Here is a 20,104-nt window from a genome sequence, read left to right as displayed (position 1 = left end):
CTATTCTTCTATTACAAATCATTTTAATTTGTGCAGAATTACAAAATTCACAATTGAAGTATTTGTTGCAAGTTGCTCAAAGTTGTAGATTTCTGATACTGTAACATTAGTAACATTGGGTTAAAAAATGTAAAATACTGTCGTCATCATCAGTAAAACTACTGCAACTCAGACAGACGACTGTAAATGTCCTGACCAATATTGTGGTTATTCCAGATGCACCCCATCACAAGAGTCCTTTGAGTCAATGAGGCTAAGAAAACAAAAGATTGAAAAAACAGGTTTAAAAAATGTAAATTACCAGACATGAAATAATGTACAAATATAAAGATCCTCACTTTTTTGGGGCATGTGCAGCTTTTTTGGCCTCTCGATCTTCGTTCTCAGCATAGATCTTCTTATAGCAGTAAATCAACACACCGATCATCCACAACTGCAGGACTATGATCACCACATACATCATAATCTCAGATATAACAGCTGTCAGCTCAGGGTTGGCTGGGGGACAACAAATGGAAGCATTGTTTTCATGTATGTGTGTTTCCTGGGGTTAAAAAATACAACCTTTGCATGAAATGCTCTACCAAATAAGTTCAGATATGGAGGAAGCAGAAATGCAAATGTATCATTGGTGATTGTATTATGAGATTGATAATCATCTTACCCTCTTCCACAACGGTGAGTTCTATTTCTTTGATTATTGTCACATGTTTTTCACCTGGAGGAAGGTACAGCGTGCGGTGGAAGGTACAGCGGTAGGTACCGGTGTCATTATATGTGACGTTGTGAATGACGATGGCTCCGATCTGCACATCCTTAGTTCCCATCGTCCCGTGCCACTGTAGTCTTCCCTCAAACTTTTCATGAAGAACAGTAGGCAATGGATATTTATACTGGAAAATCTGAAAGACAAAGAAATGATTGAAAGTGGATAAATGTGATCTTCCAATAAATTATAATGGATCTAGACTGTGAATTCCAGTTACACCAAAAATGGACAGTTTACGCTTTGTTTAATGGACATTATGACAGGACTGGTCTGGCGATCCCCAAAATCACCATACTAACATGGATGAAGTCCTCCTTTTCAGGTGGTTTGTAGTGCCAGTCCACAATAGCAAAAGCAGCCACCTCTTCTCTCCTTTTGCAAGAAATGCAACCCAACTCAAAACTCCCTCCAGCCACGGCCTCTGTCATGGAGTCCACTTCGGCACATCCAGTTTGGCCCTGTGGCACTAAATAATGAGATAAAAGCTAGAGTAGAATGTCTAATAAGCAAGAACCTACTAAAATGAAATAGCAAAATGGAAGTGATAAACAGAGAATAGGCCTCTACCTAACATGGGAGAAGGAACTATAAAACAAACTACACAATTTAATATTATTACCTATTCTAGTGGCGGAATAATTCATTTAACAAATGATGTTATTAATGAGTCCTGAACAATAAATGATGATAAACATCGTTTTATTTGTAGAATATTCTTTTCACGATTGATTTTAGTCTCTCTCTAGCATATAGAGTTGATAATAAATCCATAACTTACCTTGAATAATAAAAAGATACTGAGGACAAACAATGAAATAAATTGCAGTGACATATTGACAGTTCAATTGCTCCAGTCAATAGGCTACACCCAACCATGTCAAACTCATCAGATGTTGCATCCGTTGCTAAACACTGAGCATATAATATATAAAAAAACAAACAGGACTTGCTTCTTCATATATCCTACTGCCTATTGAGACATTGCAAGGACCAGGGTTTCGTGAAGAAATATTGCGAAACACTAAGTAGGCCTACATATATTTGCAAAAGATATACTATTTTAAAATTAGCCTATAATATGTTACTTAAATGTATTATTTAATTCACGATCCGTCCAAAAAAGCACCATCTCCGAATTGTGCTTGAAAAAACACATTTTGCATAACCTAGCCCTCCTTTGTATGTTTGACAATGCCATCACAATTATGTTTAAACATACTTGTTCATTATAGCAACTTTACTCCGATACCATAAGCAGGAAATCAATTCTGCAAATATGTGTAAGGCTATATATATTATTTTTTGTAAATAAGTGTTGTAATTTGTTGTAAGCACGAGGGTCAATATGCAAAGCGTTTTGTTTGAATCATATTTTCCTAGCAGTCTGGGGTAAATAACAATGGAGTCTACATCATTGATGCAAATGTATTTTGTGCCAACATCTATATATTTAGATAGTAAAACAACCGAACGCAGAAAATGTTGTTTACGTATCCTTTGTCGGCTGTCTCACGCCATTCGTGACCATTTTAAGAGGTTGCGAATTCGTAGGAATTTCTACATTAATAGGTGTGGCTATTATAATTATCGTATGTTTTTGGACAATTGACAAGAAATTATGCCAATAAGCCATCTCGTAAGAGTTCTTGTGGGAACAAAAATGTTTCTTCTTTGGCATCACTGTTAAGAAAATGTTTGCACCTCATTATTTTATTTTTTTAAAGTGAAGAACTCCTTGAATATTAAAAAGCATCTCATAAGTAACATATCACCTCGCATGTATACGGTATATTAATGTTAAAAGGAACAGAATACATGAATTGACGGATAATTCACCCAAACAGGAAAAGGGCGGAATGCGCTTACATGAGCCTTACTTTCACTTCGTGAAAATATCATTGAACAACAGGCACTTGAGGAGGAAAGAACAGTCTAATGAAACATGGACAAAACCATTAAGGATCAACTGATCGACACTTTTGATGATCTGGTAAGCGATCAAAAGAAATTTAAATTTAAACGCAAGTTGTGCGATCGAAACCAAGAACCGCGCGTCCGCAGAGCTACGATCGAGAAGATCAAAGACTCTCTAGATCTTGCAGATCTGATGATAACCCATTTTACTTCGAACGGAGCTGTTGCAGTAACACTCGAGATTTTAGGAGCCATCGCGTGCAATGCACAAGCAAAGGAGCTGAGAGAGAAAACACAGCAAAGTAAGTTAAAAAAAGATTTAATAATCAACCTGGCAACACATCTTTACTTTTTATGTCAATTACTTATTAACTCACTGTAGGCATTACATTGAACCTTAAAGGTCCAGTGAGTCATTTCTGGGAGGATCCATTGACTGAAATGCAATATAATATACATAGCTATGCCTTCAGTGGTGTATAAAAAGCTTAAACAATGAAGCGTTACATTTTTATTCAGCTATTTCTATCCACATTCACCGCGGATCCCCTTGCATGTATTTTGCCATGCGCTGTCAGCCGTCGTAGTGTTTCGAAAGGGGGGAGAATGGGTGGAGCGAGCGGTTGGTTACAATTCGCTGTTCACTGACTGGACCTTTAAATGTCAAGAGTCAAAATCACTGTTGTTTTCACTATTATTAAAATTATATATATATATTTTCAAGTGAAAGTTGAAAAAACTTGTTTGTGACCGCTGAATGTTACATTTTTGACTAGCCAAACATTTCAGTCTCAGTTGTTTAAAAAGATTTATATAGTTATCAAAGTTGAATGATTAAAGTGTGGTTTCATTTTCTAATTAAATATTTGTATATTTTTTATTACAGTGATTTCTGTAGGCACCCCAGTGGCTCAACCTAATGAGGTCGACCTAAAACCATCACCAAATGATCTGAAGACTGATGACTATCTGTCAGATGACTATCCGGAACATTTTACTCCAAGCAGCCTATCGTTTAAAGACAAAATTCTCAAAGAAAAGGGCGAGGAGGCAAGTATTCTATGTTCACCAATGCTGTAAGGAAAAACAGTCTTGTTTTTTGTCAATAATACAATAATGGGTTTGCTTTTAGGTTTACAAACAACTGGATAAGTCCAAACGAAAACGCTTGGCCCTGGTTATTACCAACAAAAACTTTAAGAAGACGTCTCTGAATAGAAAAGGTGCGGAGAAAGATGAAGAGAGCATGGAGTGCCTGTTACGGCAGCTGGATTATGACGTTGTGAAACATAACGATCTCTCTGCTAACGTGCGCTAGTAACATTTATTAAAGGAGGAATTGCTCATTTTGCAGCTAACATCTTTGTGTTATGTACATATCACTTCATTTTCGGTGTTTGGTCTTCATTTATGTAACAATGTGCATTTGATTTGGCAGCAAATGGATGAAGCCATCAAGAACTTTGCTCAACGAGATGAACATAAGAATTCAGACAGCACCTTTGTGGTGTTAATGTCCCATGGAACTCTGGGTGCCATTTCAGGCATCAATTATGATGAGAAAGACAAGGACGTCTTCCTTATTGAAAAAATCTACAAGCATCTGAACTCAGCGAATTGTCCAGCTCTGATTGATAAACCAAAGGTTATTCTTATCCAAGCCTGCAGGGGAGGTACTTAAATGTTAAAAAATACAGTCAATTGACATCATAACATCAGTGTATGTTCACCACATCTTATTTCACATATGCTGCTGATTTTCAGAGGAAAATGGACGTGTTTGGGTCAGTGATGGAGTGCCTCAGGAGCCAATGGGAATAGAGGCAGATGACTTTGTGCACAAAGAGAAAGATTTTATCTCACTGTTGTCCTGCACCCCCGGTGAGCATTCAGAGGCACACTGTTCATTTCAAATCAGAATCCTGAGAAAACTTGACGGTTTGCAGTGTCAGAGAATTATTCATGTCTGACAGGAGGTTTTTATTATTAAAGTTACTGAGTTGCTTTCCAGATGCGCTAATTCAATGCTCCGCTGTTGAATTTTCCTTACAGACACCAAATCCTACAGGCACATTGAGTTTGGAACATTCTATGTCCGGAGCATACTGAAGGTGTTTAGGAAAGATGCACATAAGGATCACATTGAGTAATTGTTCAGGAAGGTAAATCAAATGTTGCTGCAAGTTGAACAAAGTCTGTGTGAATTTTTGTTACATTTTAATCACAATAATATTCCCTTTTTGCAGGTTATGAGATGCTTTGAGAGTGATAAACGTATGGGACACTTAAAACAAATGGTGTGTAAAGACAGAGCAACACTGACCAAACACTTCTACCTTTTCCCTGGACTCTGAAGGCATACTTCATTCCTCTGTGAATTATAGGTGGCATATGTAGTCTTCGTGTCTGTTGTACAACCAACCTGAACATGCTTAAGTTACAGTCCTGTTATGGCTGAAAAAACAGATTATTTTACAAACAAGAGAAAAACTAATTGATGATTGTTCTGTCCAGTTTGTAAATAGGACTGTTTGTATGTTTCCCACATATGATTATCATATTATTTTATCATTATGATTCAAATGTTTCTAATAAATTGATAACAGTTATGTTGCATACTAAGAGGCATTCCTCACATCAACCATGTTTGCAAGTTAAATTGGAAACATGCAGTATGCTTACATTATAAACGGAATAAAGAGTTGTCACAGATAGATGGGAACAACTTTTGTTTTAAGATGCCTCCTGAAAGCATGAACGAGTGAAACAAACATTTTATACCAAAAAAGGACAAGCAATTGAGTTATGTTAAAAACATGCCGAATATGTCTGTGAATCAGAATGCAAAGATCACGTTTGTGTCCTAATTTAGGTGAAATTCCTGTGACGCATGAATTTTTTCACAGTATTCCTATATGAGATTGTACTGTTGGCTTCAAGCGGTCTGTTGCCTCCAGGTGCAGGGGCGTAGTTTATGGGGGGGTGGTGGGGAGGTACCCCCCCAATATTCAAATCCATCAGTTACAACCCCTCCAATATCTCAACATGAAAATCAAAGTAGATCAAATGAAAAATATGTAGAATTACTTTATTTTGTGACAATAATTTTGTTCCTAATCAAATATGAGTTTGTCATAAATTAGACAAAAAATACTCCCCCTCCATTGAACCGATTGGTAACGCCCAACCAACGAGTCGCACTTTCACCAAAACAACGCGAGTGGTGTTTGAATGGGAGAGCACACAGGTAATTTAACGTACGCCAAAAATGAAGAGACGCGCTGCACAGCGGACTATATTTAACTGCTGGTCAGAGAAGGATGCAAAAAAAATAAAGCATGTACTGAGAATGAGGTATGAGAATATTGTGTAATAATAGCTAAGTACACACCATATATGTTAGCTAGCTAATCCATTGAAATGTATTTAGCTATAACTATCAGTATAACAAGTTACCAAAGCAGCCATCTGTTTTATTAGTTCATTTTTCAATAGTGTCTGTAATTATCAATGACAAAAGTATTCACATTGATGTTTGTTTTCTTCCTAAAATAATCTGACTTTTGAACGAAGTGGATGAATGGTCAATAATCCGTGTACGTTTTATTCATTTGATATCCTATATTAAATAAATTAATGGAAACTGAAAGATGACTCGTTTTTTCATTTTTCGTTTAGTTCAACAAACGAAAAATTAGATTTCGCCCCGATTTTTCATTTTTCGTTTGTCGTTTAAAAAACGGATTTCGGACTCAATATGGGATTCGTACATGTGGGCGGTGCTGTAACGCCCCTTTCACCCAATTGGTCAAATCGCTCACCATCCTGTACGGCCTTAATTCTGCCAGGCAGAATAAGAGTCACCTCTAGTCCTTCATTTTTAAGTTATTGCAAGTATGTCGGCGCGAACCACTGCTTATTGTTAACAGTGCGTGATATTTAAGCAGACATATCTGTTGCAATGTACGACATTTAAGAGATGCAGTATGCTGAATACCAGGGGTCTCCAACCCTGCTCCTGGTGAGCTACTCTCCTTAAGATTTCAGCTCTAACCCCAATCAAACACACCTGGGTTGCTTGATAATTACAGAAAGGTGTGCTGAAGCAGGGTTGGAGCTGCAATTTGCAGGACAGTAGTTCACCAGGTCCAGGGTTGAAGATCCCTCTGTATACAGTAATTTATGATGATTTATGATGATATAGTATCTTTCCAACAAAAGTCACCCATTACAATAAACACTTAAAAGACACAGACAGTCAAGAATAAGAAATGTGACCTCTTCGAAGTACTACAGAAGGTCTCTGCTGACACGCAGACATAGAAAACATACATGTGTAATAGCATAAGTAAAAACGTTAACAAAGATCCTTTTTCACGGGGCATTGCGGGTGTTTGACAGAGTTGCATCAGTCCAGCTACTCACTGCCTGCTGCATGCATTTCGTCAATTCAGCAATTTATGTTCCTCAATTATAAAAAAAAATAGCAGAATAACTCTGATCCCCATCATCTGGACACTATTCCCATCACTTGTCTACCCCTTGTTTACTGTCTTATTCCTTTGGTCTTGTTATTTGTCCGCTGTTGAATGTGTTTATGGTGTTGTGCTTTTTCCTGTGTCTCTGTGGATTAAATTATACCAGTTTGGAGTTTCTGCTTGTCTTGAGTGTTTGCTTCACAAACCGTGACATCTGTATGTAAGTGTCTCTGTCGACACCTAGGGTACTTTACAGACTCGACTTTCACCTGAAAATTTAGATGTGCTGGTTTTTCTCAACAAAAACTAATCTGCTTTATAAATGGGTTTTTCATTCGGTCTGCATGAGTTTATTCAGAAATTGTTACAAAATCTAAACGATAAAACTAATATTGTATTGATGGGAGAGTCTACCCGCTACGCAAAGTCTTTTTCAGCACATCCCAAAGATTCTCAATAGGGTCAAGGTGTGGGCTCTGTGGTGGCCAATGAGTGAAAATGATGTATATGTTTCCTTAACCACTCTTTCACAATTTGAGCCTGATGAATCCTGCCATTGTCATGTTGAAATCTGCCTGTGCCATCAGGAAGGAAAGAACTCATTGATGGCATAACTTGATCATTCAGTCAACTGACCTCATTCTCTGGGCACATAACGTTGTTGAACCTAGACCTCAAATCCAATGGGAGGCTCTTACCTATTTGCTTAGTTGAATTCATGCTGTTGTTGACTGTTTTTGAACAGGCAGTGTATATAACTCTGCTTTATAATTGGGTTTCTCATTCGGTCTACATGAGCTGGTTCAGAAATTGTTACAAAACCAAAATGATAGAACTATATATTTACATTAACATTTAGTCATTTAGTAGACGCTTTTATCCAAAGAGTATTACAGAGAGGTCAGGGAGCAATAAGCGACATGTCAAACAGGAGCAATCACACAATAGGTACTGATACAAATAAGCCAAAGATAATTTAGATAATATCTACAGTACACATGGATGTCCAGTTCACAGCATATCTTCAATACTGTAAGACAACAGAAGCCCTAGTTTAGGCACAACACGGTTAGCATATCTATAAATCTGGTCACCTACAGATAGTCATTCCACCACCAAACACACACACACACAAACACACACACACACACACACACACACACAGACACACACACGCACACACACACAGACACACACACACACACACACCTCTCCCTCAAACATTTGCAAAACATAGTGATATGTAGATTCTCACAATTAGATAAAGCTGTTATTTTAAACTGGAAACAAAGAGTCAATGCCTAAACTAAAAACTAAAACAAAAGACAAATGCTAAAACTATTGTTAATCATACATACAGTGAGGGAAATAATTATTTGATCCCCTGCTGATTTAAGTTTGCCTGCTTACAAAGAAATGAAGGGTCCATCATTTTCATGGTAGGTTTATTTAAACTGATAGAGACAGAATATCAACAACAAAAAATCAGGGGGAAATGTTATATAAAGGTTATAAATTGATTTTCATTTCAGTCAGTGAAATAAGAATTTGATCCCCAAGCAAAACATAACTTTGTACTTGGTGGAGAAACCCTTGTTGGCCAGCACAGAGGTCAGACATTTCTGATAGTTGGTCAACAGGTTTGAACATGTGTCAGGATATATTTGAGTCCACTCCTCTGTCAATCTAGATAAGATAAGATTCAACCGATTCGTCAGGTATGGTGACCCATACCCGAAATGTGACCTGTGCTTTTAACCCATCCAGTGATTAGTGAGCACACACACAGCAAGTGGTGAACACACGTACACCCGAAGCAGTGGGCAGCTATCACTGCAGCGCCCGGGGAGCATGTAGGGTTAGGTGCCTTGTTCAAGGGCACCACAATCGTTACCCGCCGGCCGTGAGGATCGAACCGGCAACCTTCTGGTAACGAGTCCGACTCTCTAACCATTAGGCCACGATTTAAATCTTTAAGGTTTCTTGGCTGTCGCTCAGTAAATTGTAGTTTTAACCTCCTTCACAGATTTTCTATAGGACTAGGGTCTAGAGACTGGCTAGGACATTTAATGTGTGTCTCCTTAAGCCACTCTTTGGTTGACCATAGTGGTGGAGAGGTTGAAATGGGAGATACAGATTCTGTTGGCAGGCCTCTCTTATATACATAAGATTTAGGAGTACTGTCTTAAAGTGACAGGACTAATCTGTGGGCCATGTAGGCACATAACCAATCTTTGGGGCCAGAATTCTTGCTTGTTGGTAGGGAATCAAATATTTATTTCACTGACTGAAATGCAAATCAATTTATAACCTTTATTTCCACTGATATTTTGGTTGATTTTCAGGTTCTATCAGTTAAAATAAACCTAAACATTATAGATCCTGCATTTATTTGTGAGCAGGCAAACTTACAAAATCAGTGTGGGGATCAAATAATTATTTCCCTCACTGTACATACATACATGAATACTGTACATATAATTTACTCGGATCACAATAATTATTGGGGAGAAGAATATTGATTGAATTTTTTATTTTTGGAATATAACTGATGGGGCAATTACGGTTAGTAGTAGTCATAATGGCCTAATGGTTAGAGAGTTGGACTTACATTTACATTTAGTCATTTGGCAGATGCTTTTATCCAAAGTGACTTACAGTGCACTTATTACAGGGACAGTCCCCCTGGAGCAACATGGAGTAAAGAGTCTTGCTCAAGGACACACTGGTGGCTGCTGGGATCGAACCAGCAACCTTTTGATTACCAGTTCAGTGGTTTAACCCACTAGACCACCATCTCCTTGTGACTTGTGACCAGAAAGTTGCCGGTTCGATCCTCAGGCCCGGCGGGTAACGATTGCGGTGCCCTTGAACAAGGCACCTAACCCTACATGCTCCCCGGGCGCTGCAGTGATATCTGCCCACTGCTCCGGGTGTACGTGTGTTCATCACTTGCTGTGTGTGTGCTCACTAATCACTGGATGGGTTAAAAGCAGAGGTCACATTTCGGGTATGGGTCACCATACCTGACGAATCGGTCACTTTCACTTTCATGGCGTGAACTATTTCTCCTTAAACATGAATCGATGAATGTTCCCAATCATCATTACAGAATGCTGTTTTAAGTTCAGCAATGTTCATAAACTTGTACTATAAAATTGTCGCTGTTGAAAGAAAATTATTTGTGATAAATTGACTTAAATTTCTAAAACATTTCAGGTCACATTTAGTTTGGTTACATGTGATGTTGTGAGAATAAAATATTTTTTTGCAGAATTAAATTTTTTGTTTTACAAACTAACATACACATCTGCATGCCGGCTCCCAACTGTGCAGATTCATGATGTTCCTTATGTGTGATGTTTGTTCTCAGAAATACAGCTACAACATATTCATACTTTATCTGTATGGAGAGTGGATAAATTAGATTGAAAGAGGCTGACACCCCCTCTTGTGGACAGCATTAAGAATTATGGTCATCATGGAATTTTTGGAGTTTGATCTAAATGATCTGTATCAAAGTTCGTGATATAGAGCCTATTCATCCACTTTTTTATAACAATAAACATTAAAATAAGTGAAAATTGGCCCAACTTGCATCAGGAGTAGACTTTGAACTTGAGCTAGCGCATAAAGAGAGAGCGCATTTAGGCCACGCCCACACCGGGGAAACAATCCAACAGACTTTCTATTGCGGGAAAATGCATCCTTGTCATTTCTGATTTATAACAAAAAACATAACAATGCCTAAACTGCTGTGAGACAAGGTGCACAGAAAACAAGAGAAAGTCCAGTGAGCACGTCCCTCTTAACCTAGCGGGTCTAAGATATGCGAGGCTGTCTGGTGGTTCAAGTAAACATATTTTAAAGTGCAAACACTTGTCAGTATCGCACTCGTACAGACTCTTAATCTGATGGGTAGAATTAAGTCCGTACAGAATGGTGAGCGATTTGACCAATCGGGTGAAAGGGGCGTGACAGCACCGCCCACATGTACGAATCCCATATTGAGTCCGAAATCTGTTTTTTAAACGACAAACGAAAAATGAAAAATCGGGGCGAAATCTAATTTTTCGTTTGGTGAACTAAACGAAAAATGAAAAAACGAGTCATCTTTCAGTTTCCATTAATTTATTTAATATAGGATATCAAATGAATAAAACGTACACGGACCATGAATGAATAATTTAAGTGTCTCACTCATTAAAACAATGAATCGCTGCCGCCTACTGGCGCTTTCAATACTTCATTTCTTTCTTTTTATAATCTCTTCTATGTTAGAATTTATGTCCGTTTAACATACTGTAACACGATTCAGACATGGAAGGAAGGAGGCGGGAACCGGCAAACATTTAACAAAGTTTTTATATAAATAATAACAGCTGGCAACCCCTCACGGACGACCGCCGGCGATCAAAACATAAATACAAAACACAAGAACATAAATACAAAACACAAGAACATAAATACAAAACACAAGAACATAAATACAAACGTAAAACAAGTTCGGGCCCGGTCCTCTCTCTGAGACGGTCCGGTCGCTCGTTCTCTTATATTCTCCCAATCTCCATGTGATTCGAGCCCGGTGTGCGCACAGCTGGCGCTCATTCACAATTACTCACCGGTCTCAAAACCACGATCTCGCCCCGCTACTTCAACACACATACATTCTAAATCATTACATCTTAAAGACATCTTCTAAAAGGAAACGTCCTATAGACGTATTGCAGATGAGACACAAAAAATATGTCTTCCAGATGTAAACACACACATCAAATAGACGTCTCCGTGATGTTCGTGTGCTATCTGGGACGTTCAACCCCCCCAATGTTCAAACCAAATCTACGCCCTTGTCCAGGTGTAAGCATTGTCTTTGCGCTGCAGCTCTTTGTCTGTTCACTTGTTCAACTTATTTGCCTGAGTTGAAAGTGAAAGTTAAACCTTAAAATCTATTTATTTACTTGTATGACTGAGTGACTTCTTCTGAGCACGGAACAGGTTTTGAAGAATGTTGGTAACCAAAAAACATTCATTTGTGTTTCACGGAAGAAAGATGATGTGCATGAACCCAGGTTTTTGAACAACGTGAGGTTGAATAAATGATGACAGATTTATGTAGGGTGAACTATCCTTTTATCACTATTCCTCCGTAAAACAAGTGAATGTAACAAACTATTTTTGTTTGTTAATTAACTGTCTAATAATTCTACAATGTATCAGTTCTCACCACATAAATATACAGTTTGCTCCAATATTGCTTTCTTTGTTTAAAGTAGATTATTGGGACATTTTGTAGCACAGCGTTTATGGAAAGTGTTGAGATAAATCTGGTATAGATTTTAAGTGGATTCTAATACTAAGGCCCGATTCACATTCCGCGTCTAAAACCGCGCGGAAAACGCAAGCTGCACTGCGTCATCCTTTTTTCACCCCAAAAAGTTATGCCGTGATCATCATTTTCTCCATTTTCATTGAGCTTGTCTATAATTGCTGGTTTTCACATGACCTGCGATGCGTTTGCACCTTTCTGAAAAGTTAAGTTTTTTCATCTCGATGCGGCGCCGACGCTCATGAAAAAGGACAATCTACATTTAAAATAACGAATATTCGCGCGAAAAAAACCCGAAACGTGAATCAGGCCTTAATCTAGTGGAGACTTCAACTTTTGGTTTTAGCTCAATCACTCAAAAAATACTTGAGCTTGATTAATCATATTTTTTACACAAGAAACATTCACATCTATAAATGTGGATATTGTTTGTACATCTTTCTATAATCGATAGATATCCACACATATATCATCCAGAAATCCATTATCTAACACAGTGATTAAGATAAAATAAGGGTGGATTTGGTGACTTACACAACTGAGAAATGCCATAAATGCCATAAAATGCCTCTGTGTCCAAGATCTCCACAAAAGCACACCAAAATGTATATTCACAGGTGACCGTCATCTGGCAATGTGAGATAAAGACCGAAAACACAACATCGCTTGACCCCACCTACGAAAAATATCGGTGTTAATGGTTTCCCAGAAATATCACTTGCTAACTGTTAAACTTTTTTAGTTCCTTTCGAACACTAAGTTTCTTTCTATGTTTTGGATTACACTTAAAATCAAATCAGAAATACGTTGGATGTTGTGAGAGAATTCTTCTGCAGATCTGGGAGCACAAGAACTAGACACAAAGGCATCAAGCTTTTGAACTCATTTATTTCAGGGAAGACAAATCCTTATATACTGCACAATATGACACCTGTTAAACCAAATAAGGTATAGAAACTATGTGGAAGAAACATCTTTATATAGTGTGCCATAAGACACTGGTTATTCCAAATAAGGTATAGCTAACATAGCATGTCAGACAAAGAATGTTTAGCTTTAAGTAGATCCTCTACCTCCACTTTTAGCCAGCTGTCTGCTGAGCTAGCAGCTTTCCTCTCTGTGAGCCTTAAAACCACACATAGGCTACACTTATTCATGCATATATGTGGGCTTATTTATCTATGGGGAAAATAATATCTAACACTAACATTCTTCCAAATATCTTTATTTGGAACAACTTGAGTGTGAGTAATTCTAATATGTTAGGTTTCATCAACTTAAACAAATATGTAATTACACCAAACTTAGGTAAGCAAAAAAGAGAATATAAATTAATAAAATATATAACAAAGCTCCTGCGTGTAAATAATCAAAAAATGTATGTTCAAATATTAATTTATGTTGTGAGAACTTATGATTTTGAGTTACCTGTAATAAAACAGGTACAATTGCAATTTACAATTTTAAGTTGCCTTAATATAAATGATGTTGTAAAAGTAGTACAGCTTTTACAAATGTTATATGGGGCCTCTGTGCGTCTTGTATCAGATCGTTTAAAGGAAGTGATGCTGTATGAACATTTGTGTTGGAGTCTCCACCTCGTCTAAACTCCATACATTCAAACCACAGCTGTTTTCATTCTCGACCCAAAGAGGCAGGAAAACCAGAAAAAAAACATGGCGAGGACCCTTAAGGATCACCTTATCGACACCTTTGACGATATGACTCAGACAAACGTAAAGAAATTCACAAGAAAGTTGTGTGATAGGAGTCAAGAACCGCGCGTCCGCCGAGGTGCCATCGAAAAGATTGAAGACTCGCTGGATCTGGCAGACTTGATGGTGGACACATTCACATCGATAGGAGCTGTTACAGTGACAATCGAGATTTTACAAGCTATTAACTGTAACGAACAAGCAGTCTCTCTGAGTGAGGCCACGGAACAGAGTAAGTAACATCGCTAGGCGAATGCGGATCGAGTAACATTACATGGTAAATGTTGTGAACGAAAGAATTTAATGTAGCCTTAATGTTTGCAACGTAAACGTGAACAAAGTCCGAGAAGACGGAAGTTATTTTTCTGTACATGCTAAAAGCATTATATAAACGGAGATTATGACTTAATGCAAATTAACATTTGTGTTGATAAATTTATCAGAGGGTTGGGTGCGCCTTCGCTCCAAGTCCACAGTTTTATTGAGGATCAAACCACTCGTTTAATTTATGAACTCAATTCATCTGTTCACATTTCTAAAATATTGCAAATATTGAATACATAATGCATTGCATAATATTCAATCAGATGTGTTATAATCGTATCATCTTGTTTTCAACATAGGCCTATTTTAGGCAACAATTGACATTTTTTTACATTTCAACTCAAATTGACTTTCGATTTCGGCCTCATTTTCGGCCGATTTCTTTAAAGTTAGCTTATAACTATGTTATAAAAATAATAAGAAGAATATTAACAAGGACGTTAATGTAATTTAAATGAATATTGAATAGTTACGGTCTTAACTGATTAAACATTTCTGTTTTCATAATATGGACATAAAGCCGTTCACAAAAGGCCTACGTAAACCTTTGTATGTAAAATATCTTTAATGGATTTGTTTGCCTGCCCTTGTAAATTATGTTATACATGTGATCAACTCTAAGATTAAAAGCACAAAATAACAATAATAGTCTATTAAAGTCAATTTTGTATTTTCAGATGGATAACGAGGCAGCGCCAATGTTACGCCAGGAAACTCAAGTGCGCCATCTAACGGTAAAAATAGTAATGGAAAAAACTTGAAGAACTCTTAAACTATGAAGAGAATGAGTGAACATACATGATTGTAAATTTAATCCTGCCTGTGAAAACCAAGCCAATTTGTTGGTGATTTACTGTTTTCTTCATAAAATCATCCTACATAATGTAAACACGCTTAGGTGAAAATATAACCTTGGTATTTGTAATATTGACTGAGTAAGGCCATGTCAAAGATTGAAATCAAAGTGAAATTAATGACTAAAATTAATCTTCAAAGATCATTATCTCAATAAGATTGTGAGATTTTAGCATGGTTTTCACAGACTGGGTCAGACATAATCCAGGTGAATAAAGCCACATCCTCCTAATCTGACTATATGACAAATTAATCTCTTCATAGATCAACAATTCATCGATAAACATCGAATACAGCTCATAGAACGAGTTAGGAATGTAGATGCCATCCTAGATGAACTTCTTGAGAAAACGATCATCAGTCAAGAGGAATATGATAAAATCCGCTCTAAAAGCACCCCAACAGAGAAGATGAGAGAGATATTTTCTGGCACAATGATTTCTGCTGGAAATGCAGGAAAATTGGCTTTATATGAGGCTCTTATGAAGTTACAACCTCCGTTAATGAAAGATCTTGGAGCTCAGTGAAATACAAATGAATATCCTGTCACCCCGAATATTTTTTTTATTGAGTTGTTTTTAGTGCTGTTTTATGAGATGTATTACGCAATCAAGTAATTTTGAATTTAAAAGAAAAATTGTAAACAAAAGCTGTATAAACCTACCATATAAATATATGGTCAACCTAGCAATTAAATGTACTAAATTGTCATCTTTTTTAAAGGTTTTATAACACAGGACAATGGCCATGATCCTAACAATATTGTTTTAGCTTTGTATTTTTATTGATAATCAATAAACAAGCCAATCAAGAAAGCCTCATGTTTTCTATTCTTCTATTACAAATCATTTTAATTTGTGCAGAATTACAAAATTCACAATTGAAGTATTTGTTGCAAGTCGCTCAAAGTTGTAGATTTCTGATACTGTAACATTAGTAACATTGGGTTAAGAAATGTAAAATACTGTTGAAATGTCTCTAAATTTGTGTATATTATCCGCAGTCCATCGGTTCATCGTCATCATCAGTAAAACTACTGCAACTCAGACAGACGACTGTTAATGTCCTGACCAATATTGCGGTTATTCCAGATGCACCCCATCACAAGAGTCCTTTGAGTCAATGAGGCTAAGAAAACAAAAGATTAAAAAAACAGGTTTAAAAATCTTAAATTACCAGACCAACATGAAATAATGTACAAATATAAAGATCCTCACTTTTTTTGGGCACGTGCAGCTTTTTTGGCCTCTCGATCTTCGTTCTCAGCATAGATCTTCTTATAGCAGTAAATCAACACACCGATCATCCACAACTGCAGGACTATGATCACCACATACATCATAATCTCAGATATAACAGCTGTCAGCTCGGGGTTGGCTGGGGGACAACAAATGGAAGCATTGTTTTCATGTATGTGTGTTTCCTGGGGTTAAAAAATACAACCTTTGCATGAAATGCTCTACCAAATAAGTTCAGATATGGAGTTAGCAGAAATGCAAATGTATCATTGGTGATTGTATTATGAGATTGATAATCATCTTACCCTCTTCCACAACGGTGAGTTCTATTTCTTTGATTATTGTCACATGTTTTTCACCTGGAGGAAGGTACAGCGTGCGGTGGAAGGTACAGCGGTAGGTACCGGTGTCATTATATGTGACGTTGTGAATGAAGATGGCTCCGATCTGCACATCCTTAGTTCCCATCGTCCCGTGCCACTGTAGTCTTCCCTCAAACTTTTCATGAAGAACAGTAGGCAAGGGATATTCATACTGGAAAATCTGAAAGACAAAGAAATGATTGAAAGTGGATAAATGTGATCTTCCAATAAATTATAATGGATCTAGACTGTGAATTCCAGTTACACCAAAAATGGACAGTTTACGCTTTGTTTAATGGACATTATGACAGGACTGGTATGGCGATCCCCAAAATCACCATACTAACATGGATGAAGTCCTCCTTTTCAGGTGGTTTGTAGTGCCAGTCCACAATAGCAAAAGCAGCCACCTCTTCTCTCCTTTTGCAAGAAATGCAACCCAACTCAAAACTCCCTCCAGCCACGGCCTCTGTCATGGAGTCCACTTCGGCACATCCAGTTTGGCCCTGTGGCACTAAATAATGAGATAAAAGCTAGAGTAGAATGTCTAATAAGCAAGAACCTACTACGATGAAATAGCAACATGGAAGTGATAAACAGAGAATAGGCCTATACCTAACATGGGAGAAGGAACTATAAAACAAACTACACAATTTAATATTATTACCTATTCTAGTATTTAACAAATGATGTTATTAATGAGTCCTGAACAATAAATGATGATAAACATCGTTTTATTTGTAGAATATTCTTTTCAGGATTGATTTTAGTCTCTCTTTAGCATATGGAGTTGATAATAAATGTCCATAACTTACCTTGAATAATAAAAAAGATACTGAGAACAAACAATGAAATAAATTGCAGTGACATATCGACACTTCAAACAATCAAAATGGTGAGTCCAATGTATTCCTTAGTTATTATCATAGATTCTTAACCATAACTCGATCAAAAGAGTCCCATTTCGGCTTGTTGTGGCTCCAAAACAGACGACTTTTGCGCGCTTTAAATTAGTAGCGAAACTTCACCACAATTCTGATGCCATCAAATACTTGAAAAGAAACGCGTTCAATGTTTTTAAATAATATTCCGTTTGTTTTAATTCGGTACGTGTCTTTCAGCATAGACTTGGCGTTTAGGAGAGCTAAGTATAGACCGTGTCAATCCTTGTGCATGTCATTCAATACGCAATCCGAGAAGTGAGATTCGCACGAGCGACGTCAATTGCTCCAGTCAATAGGCTACACCCGACCATGTCAAAATCCTCAGATGTTAAATCTGTTGCTAAACACTGAGCATATAATATATAAAACAAACAGGACTTGCTTCTTCATATAGCCTACTGAGACATTACAAGACCAGCAGCAGGGTTTCATGAAGAAATATTGCGAAATACAAAGTAGGCCTGCATACATTTGCAATAGATATCCTATTTTAAAATTAGCCTATAATATGTTACTTGTAATGTATTATTTAATTCACGATCCGTCCAAAAAAGCGCAAACTCGCAATTGTGCTTGAAAAAACACATTTTGCATAACCTAGCCCTCCTTTGTATGTTTGACAATGCCATCACAATTATGTGCAAACATACTTGTTCATTATAGCAACTTTACTCCGATACCATAAGCAGGAAATCAATTCTGCAAATATGTGTAAGGCTGTACGAGAAATATTTTAAATATGTATTTTTTTAAATAAGTGTTGTCATTTTTTGTGAGCAGGAGGGTCAATATGCAAAGCGTTTTGTTTGAATCATATTTTACTAGCAAATTAGTCTAGGGTAAATAACAATGGAGTCTACATCATTGATGCAAACGCCTGTGCAAGACTGCAAACTACAAAACTGGCCATTGGTCATGATTGGTTTCCTTGAAAATGGCTTTACTTTAAATCCCATATTCTTTATATTTCTCATGCTGAAACACCTGAATGAATGTCTAAATATTTGATATGTGATTATTATATAAAAATGTTAAATCAATGAAAGAAATTACAAACTACAAAATATATTTACAATAATATTGGTATTCAACCTCATTATCAATATGCTTTTTTTATTTGGCTACTTTATGTTAATATTTTATAAACGTTTTGCAATAGACCTATGTAGCTGTTGTTTTAACACAAAATGTGTTTGGATGTTCATTGGTACAGTTTTATTTTGCTAAGGCTTATCACATCATCTCCTTTTATTTTCTCTACAAGACACTGATGCTCATTGTCAGTTTACTTGGTCTTGAACACAAGGCCTTTTCAATATATAGCGAAGGTTAATAAAATACTCCCTAATGGAAAAAAGCGATTGCATCTATCTTGTTATACGAAAATGCGTTTCAACTCTTTAGCACAAGGTGAATGCAGCAGGCTTCAAATCCCCCAATTTAACTCCGTTTGTGTACAGTCCACGTTTTCCCCACACTCACCGTGCTCGTTTTTTCAGCTAGGTCGGTACATGCATCACTTAGTTAAGATTAGATTCAACTTTATTGTCATTACACATATACAAGTACAGTGTAACGAAATGTAGTTTAGGTCTAACCAGAAGTGCAATTAGCAAGAATTTAAATGTATTTACACTGACTCGTGTCACTCCAGATTGCGTCAAAGGTTTACAGAGTGCCTGATAAACTCACAGTGCAAGTTGTTTGGCTTACCTGAACGTCAGACCACCCGCCCCAGGCACAACAGGGTCCACGTGGTCCGTACGCAAGGCGTCCCGCTCAGTTTTCTTGTCGACACCCACAAGCTGGTGAACTTTTATATTTAGCGCTGATCAAGTTTCCAGATACCCAGTCAGTGCCATCAGGCGTTCAGCAACGCAACGCCATGGAATACCTCCAGTCGACTGGAGCAACACAACTCATAAACTTTTAGCCACGAGAGAGAGCAAGTGGTGAAACGGTTTCAAAGTCGAGGTGAGTCGAGGTTGTTCTATTGACAGAAAACACAAAACTGTATAAAAATAATCTACAAATCCAAGATATAACATATTTGGTTATATACATAATGTAGCCTAACAGTTACAATATACGCTTGCCTGGTATAGCCTACGTGTATTGACTTTGACCAGCAGCATGTAACGTTAAACATTAATTTTACATGGTTGTCTTGAGGGAA

General features: G+C 37.2%; 4 protein-coding genes across 5 annotated transcripts; 2 read left to right on the top strand and 2 right to left on the bottom strand.

Moving 5' to 3' along the window:
* Positions 1 to 29: 29 nt before the first annotated feature.
* On the bottom strand, positions 30 to 2,664 carry LOC130432736 (sodium channel subunit beta-1-like; the record flags this gene model as incomplete). Its single annotated transcript, XM_056762227.1, has 6 exons — positions 30 to 253; positions 339 to 498; positions 665 to 902; positions 1,069 to 1,235; positions 1,548 to 1,566; positions 2,647 to 2,664. Coding segments are annotated over 6 exons (648 nt in total), but the record flags the coding sequence as incomplete, so codon positions are not given.
* On the top strand, positions 1,212 to 7,658 carry LOC130433602 (caspase a-like). Its single transcript, XM_056763553.1, has 7 exons — positions 1,212 to 2,985; positions 3,570 to 3,733; positions 3,816 to 3,992; positions 4,122 to 4,356; positions 4,448 to 4,564; positions 4,736 to 4,845; positions 4,930 to 7,658. The coding sequence occupies exons 1-6, from the start codon at positions 2,712 to 2,714 to the stop codon at positions 4,831 to 4,833; spliced, it is 1,065 nt and encodes a 354-aa protein (XP_056619531.1). The 5' UTR covers positions 1,212 to 2,711; the 3' UTR covers positions 4,834 to 4,845; positions 4,930 to 7,658.
* A 6,439-nt stretch (positions 7,659 to 14,097) lies between these two features.
* LOC130432735 (apoptosis-associated speck-like protein containing a CARD) lies at positions 14,098 to 16,158 on the top strand. The gene is made up of 2 exons (XM_056762226.1): positions 14,098 to 14,437; positions 15,649 to 16,158. The coding sequence occupies exons 1-2, from the start codon at positions 14,167 to 14,169 to the stop codon at positions 15,909 to 15,911; spliced, it is 534 nt and encodes a 177-aa protein (XP_056618204.1). The 5' UTR covers positions 14,098 to 14,166; the 3' UTR covers positions 15,912 to 16,158.
* A 54-nt stretch (positions 16,159 to 16,212) lies between these two features.
* LOC130433603 (sodium channel subunit beta-1-like) lies at positions 16,213 to 19,851 on the bottom strand. 2 transcript variants are annotated; one of them, XM_056763555.1, is made up of 5 exons: positions 17,800 to 18,158; positions 17,332 to 17,498; positions 16,928 to 17,165; positions 16,602 to 16,761; positions 16,213 to 16,512 (listed from the first exon to the last, which is right to left on the bottom strand). In XM_056763555.1, exons 1-5 carry the CDS (start codon positions 17,852 to 17,854, stop codon positions 16,467 to 16,469), a joined length of 666 nt encoding a protein of 221 aa, XP_056619533.1. In that variant the 5' UTR covers positions 17,855 to 18,158; the 3' UTR covers positions 16,213 to 16,466. The 2 variants fall into 2 exon arrangements, with proteins under 2 accessions (XP_056619533.1, XP_056619534.1); XM_056763556.1 differs by lacking the exon at positions 17,800 to 18,158 and adding an exon at positions 19,642 to 19,851 and having other exon boundaries at positions 16,217 to 16,512.
* Positions 19,852 to 20,104: the final 253 nt, after the last annotated feature.

The sequence above is a fragment of the Triplophysa dalaica genome, chromosome 12 (genome assembly GCF_015846415.1).
Source record: "Triplophysa dalaica isolate WHDGS20190420 chromosome 12, ASM1584641v1, whole genome shotgun sequence".
Lineage (NCBI taxonomy): Eukaryota > Metazoa > Chordata > Actinopteri > Cypriniformes > Nemacheilidae > Triplophysa > Triplophysa dalaica.
This window is presented reverse-complemented; position numbering and strand designations above follow the sequence as displayed.

Excerpts from the sequence above, each read along its gene's own strand:
- LOC130433602 (XM_056763553.1), top strand. The coding sequence starts at position 2,712 with ATGGACAAAACCATTAAGGATCAACTGATCGACACTTTTGATGATCTG. Across the intron at positions 3,993-4,121 it reads ATAACGATCTCTCTGCTAAC|CAAATGGATGAAGCCATCAA; the intron begins GTGCGCTAGTAA and ends TTGATTTGGCAG. Across the intron at positions 4,357-4,447 it reads TATCCAAGCCTGCAGGGGAG|AGGAAAATGGACGTGTTTGG; the intron begins GTACTTAAATGT and ends GCTGATTTTCAG.
- LOC130432735 (XM_056762226.1), top strand. The coding sequence starts at position 14,167 with ATGGCGAGGACCCTTAAGGATCACCTTATCGACACCTTTGACGATATG. Across the intron at positions 14,438-15,648 it reads GAGTGAGGCCACGGAACAGA|ATCAACAATTCATCGATAAA; the intron begins GTAAGTAACATC and ends ATCTCTTCATAG.
- LOC130433603 (XM_056763555.1), bottom strand. The coding sequence starts at position 17,854 with ATGTCACTGCAATTTATTTCATTGTTTGTTCTCAGTATCTTTTTTATT. Across the intron at positions 17,166-17,331 it reads AAAAGGAGGACTTCATCCAT|ATTTTCCAGTATGAATATCC; the intron begins GTTAGTATGGTG and ends TTTGTCTTTCAG. Across the intron at positions 16,513-16,601 it reads GCTGCACGTGCCCAAAAAAA|CCTCATTGACTCAAAGGACT; the intron begins GTGAGGATCTTT and ends TTGTTTTCTTAG.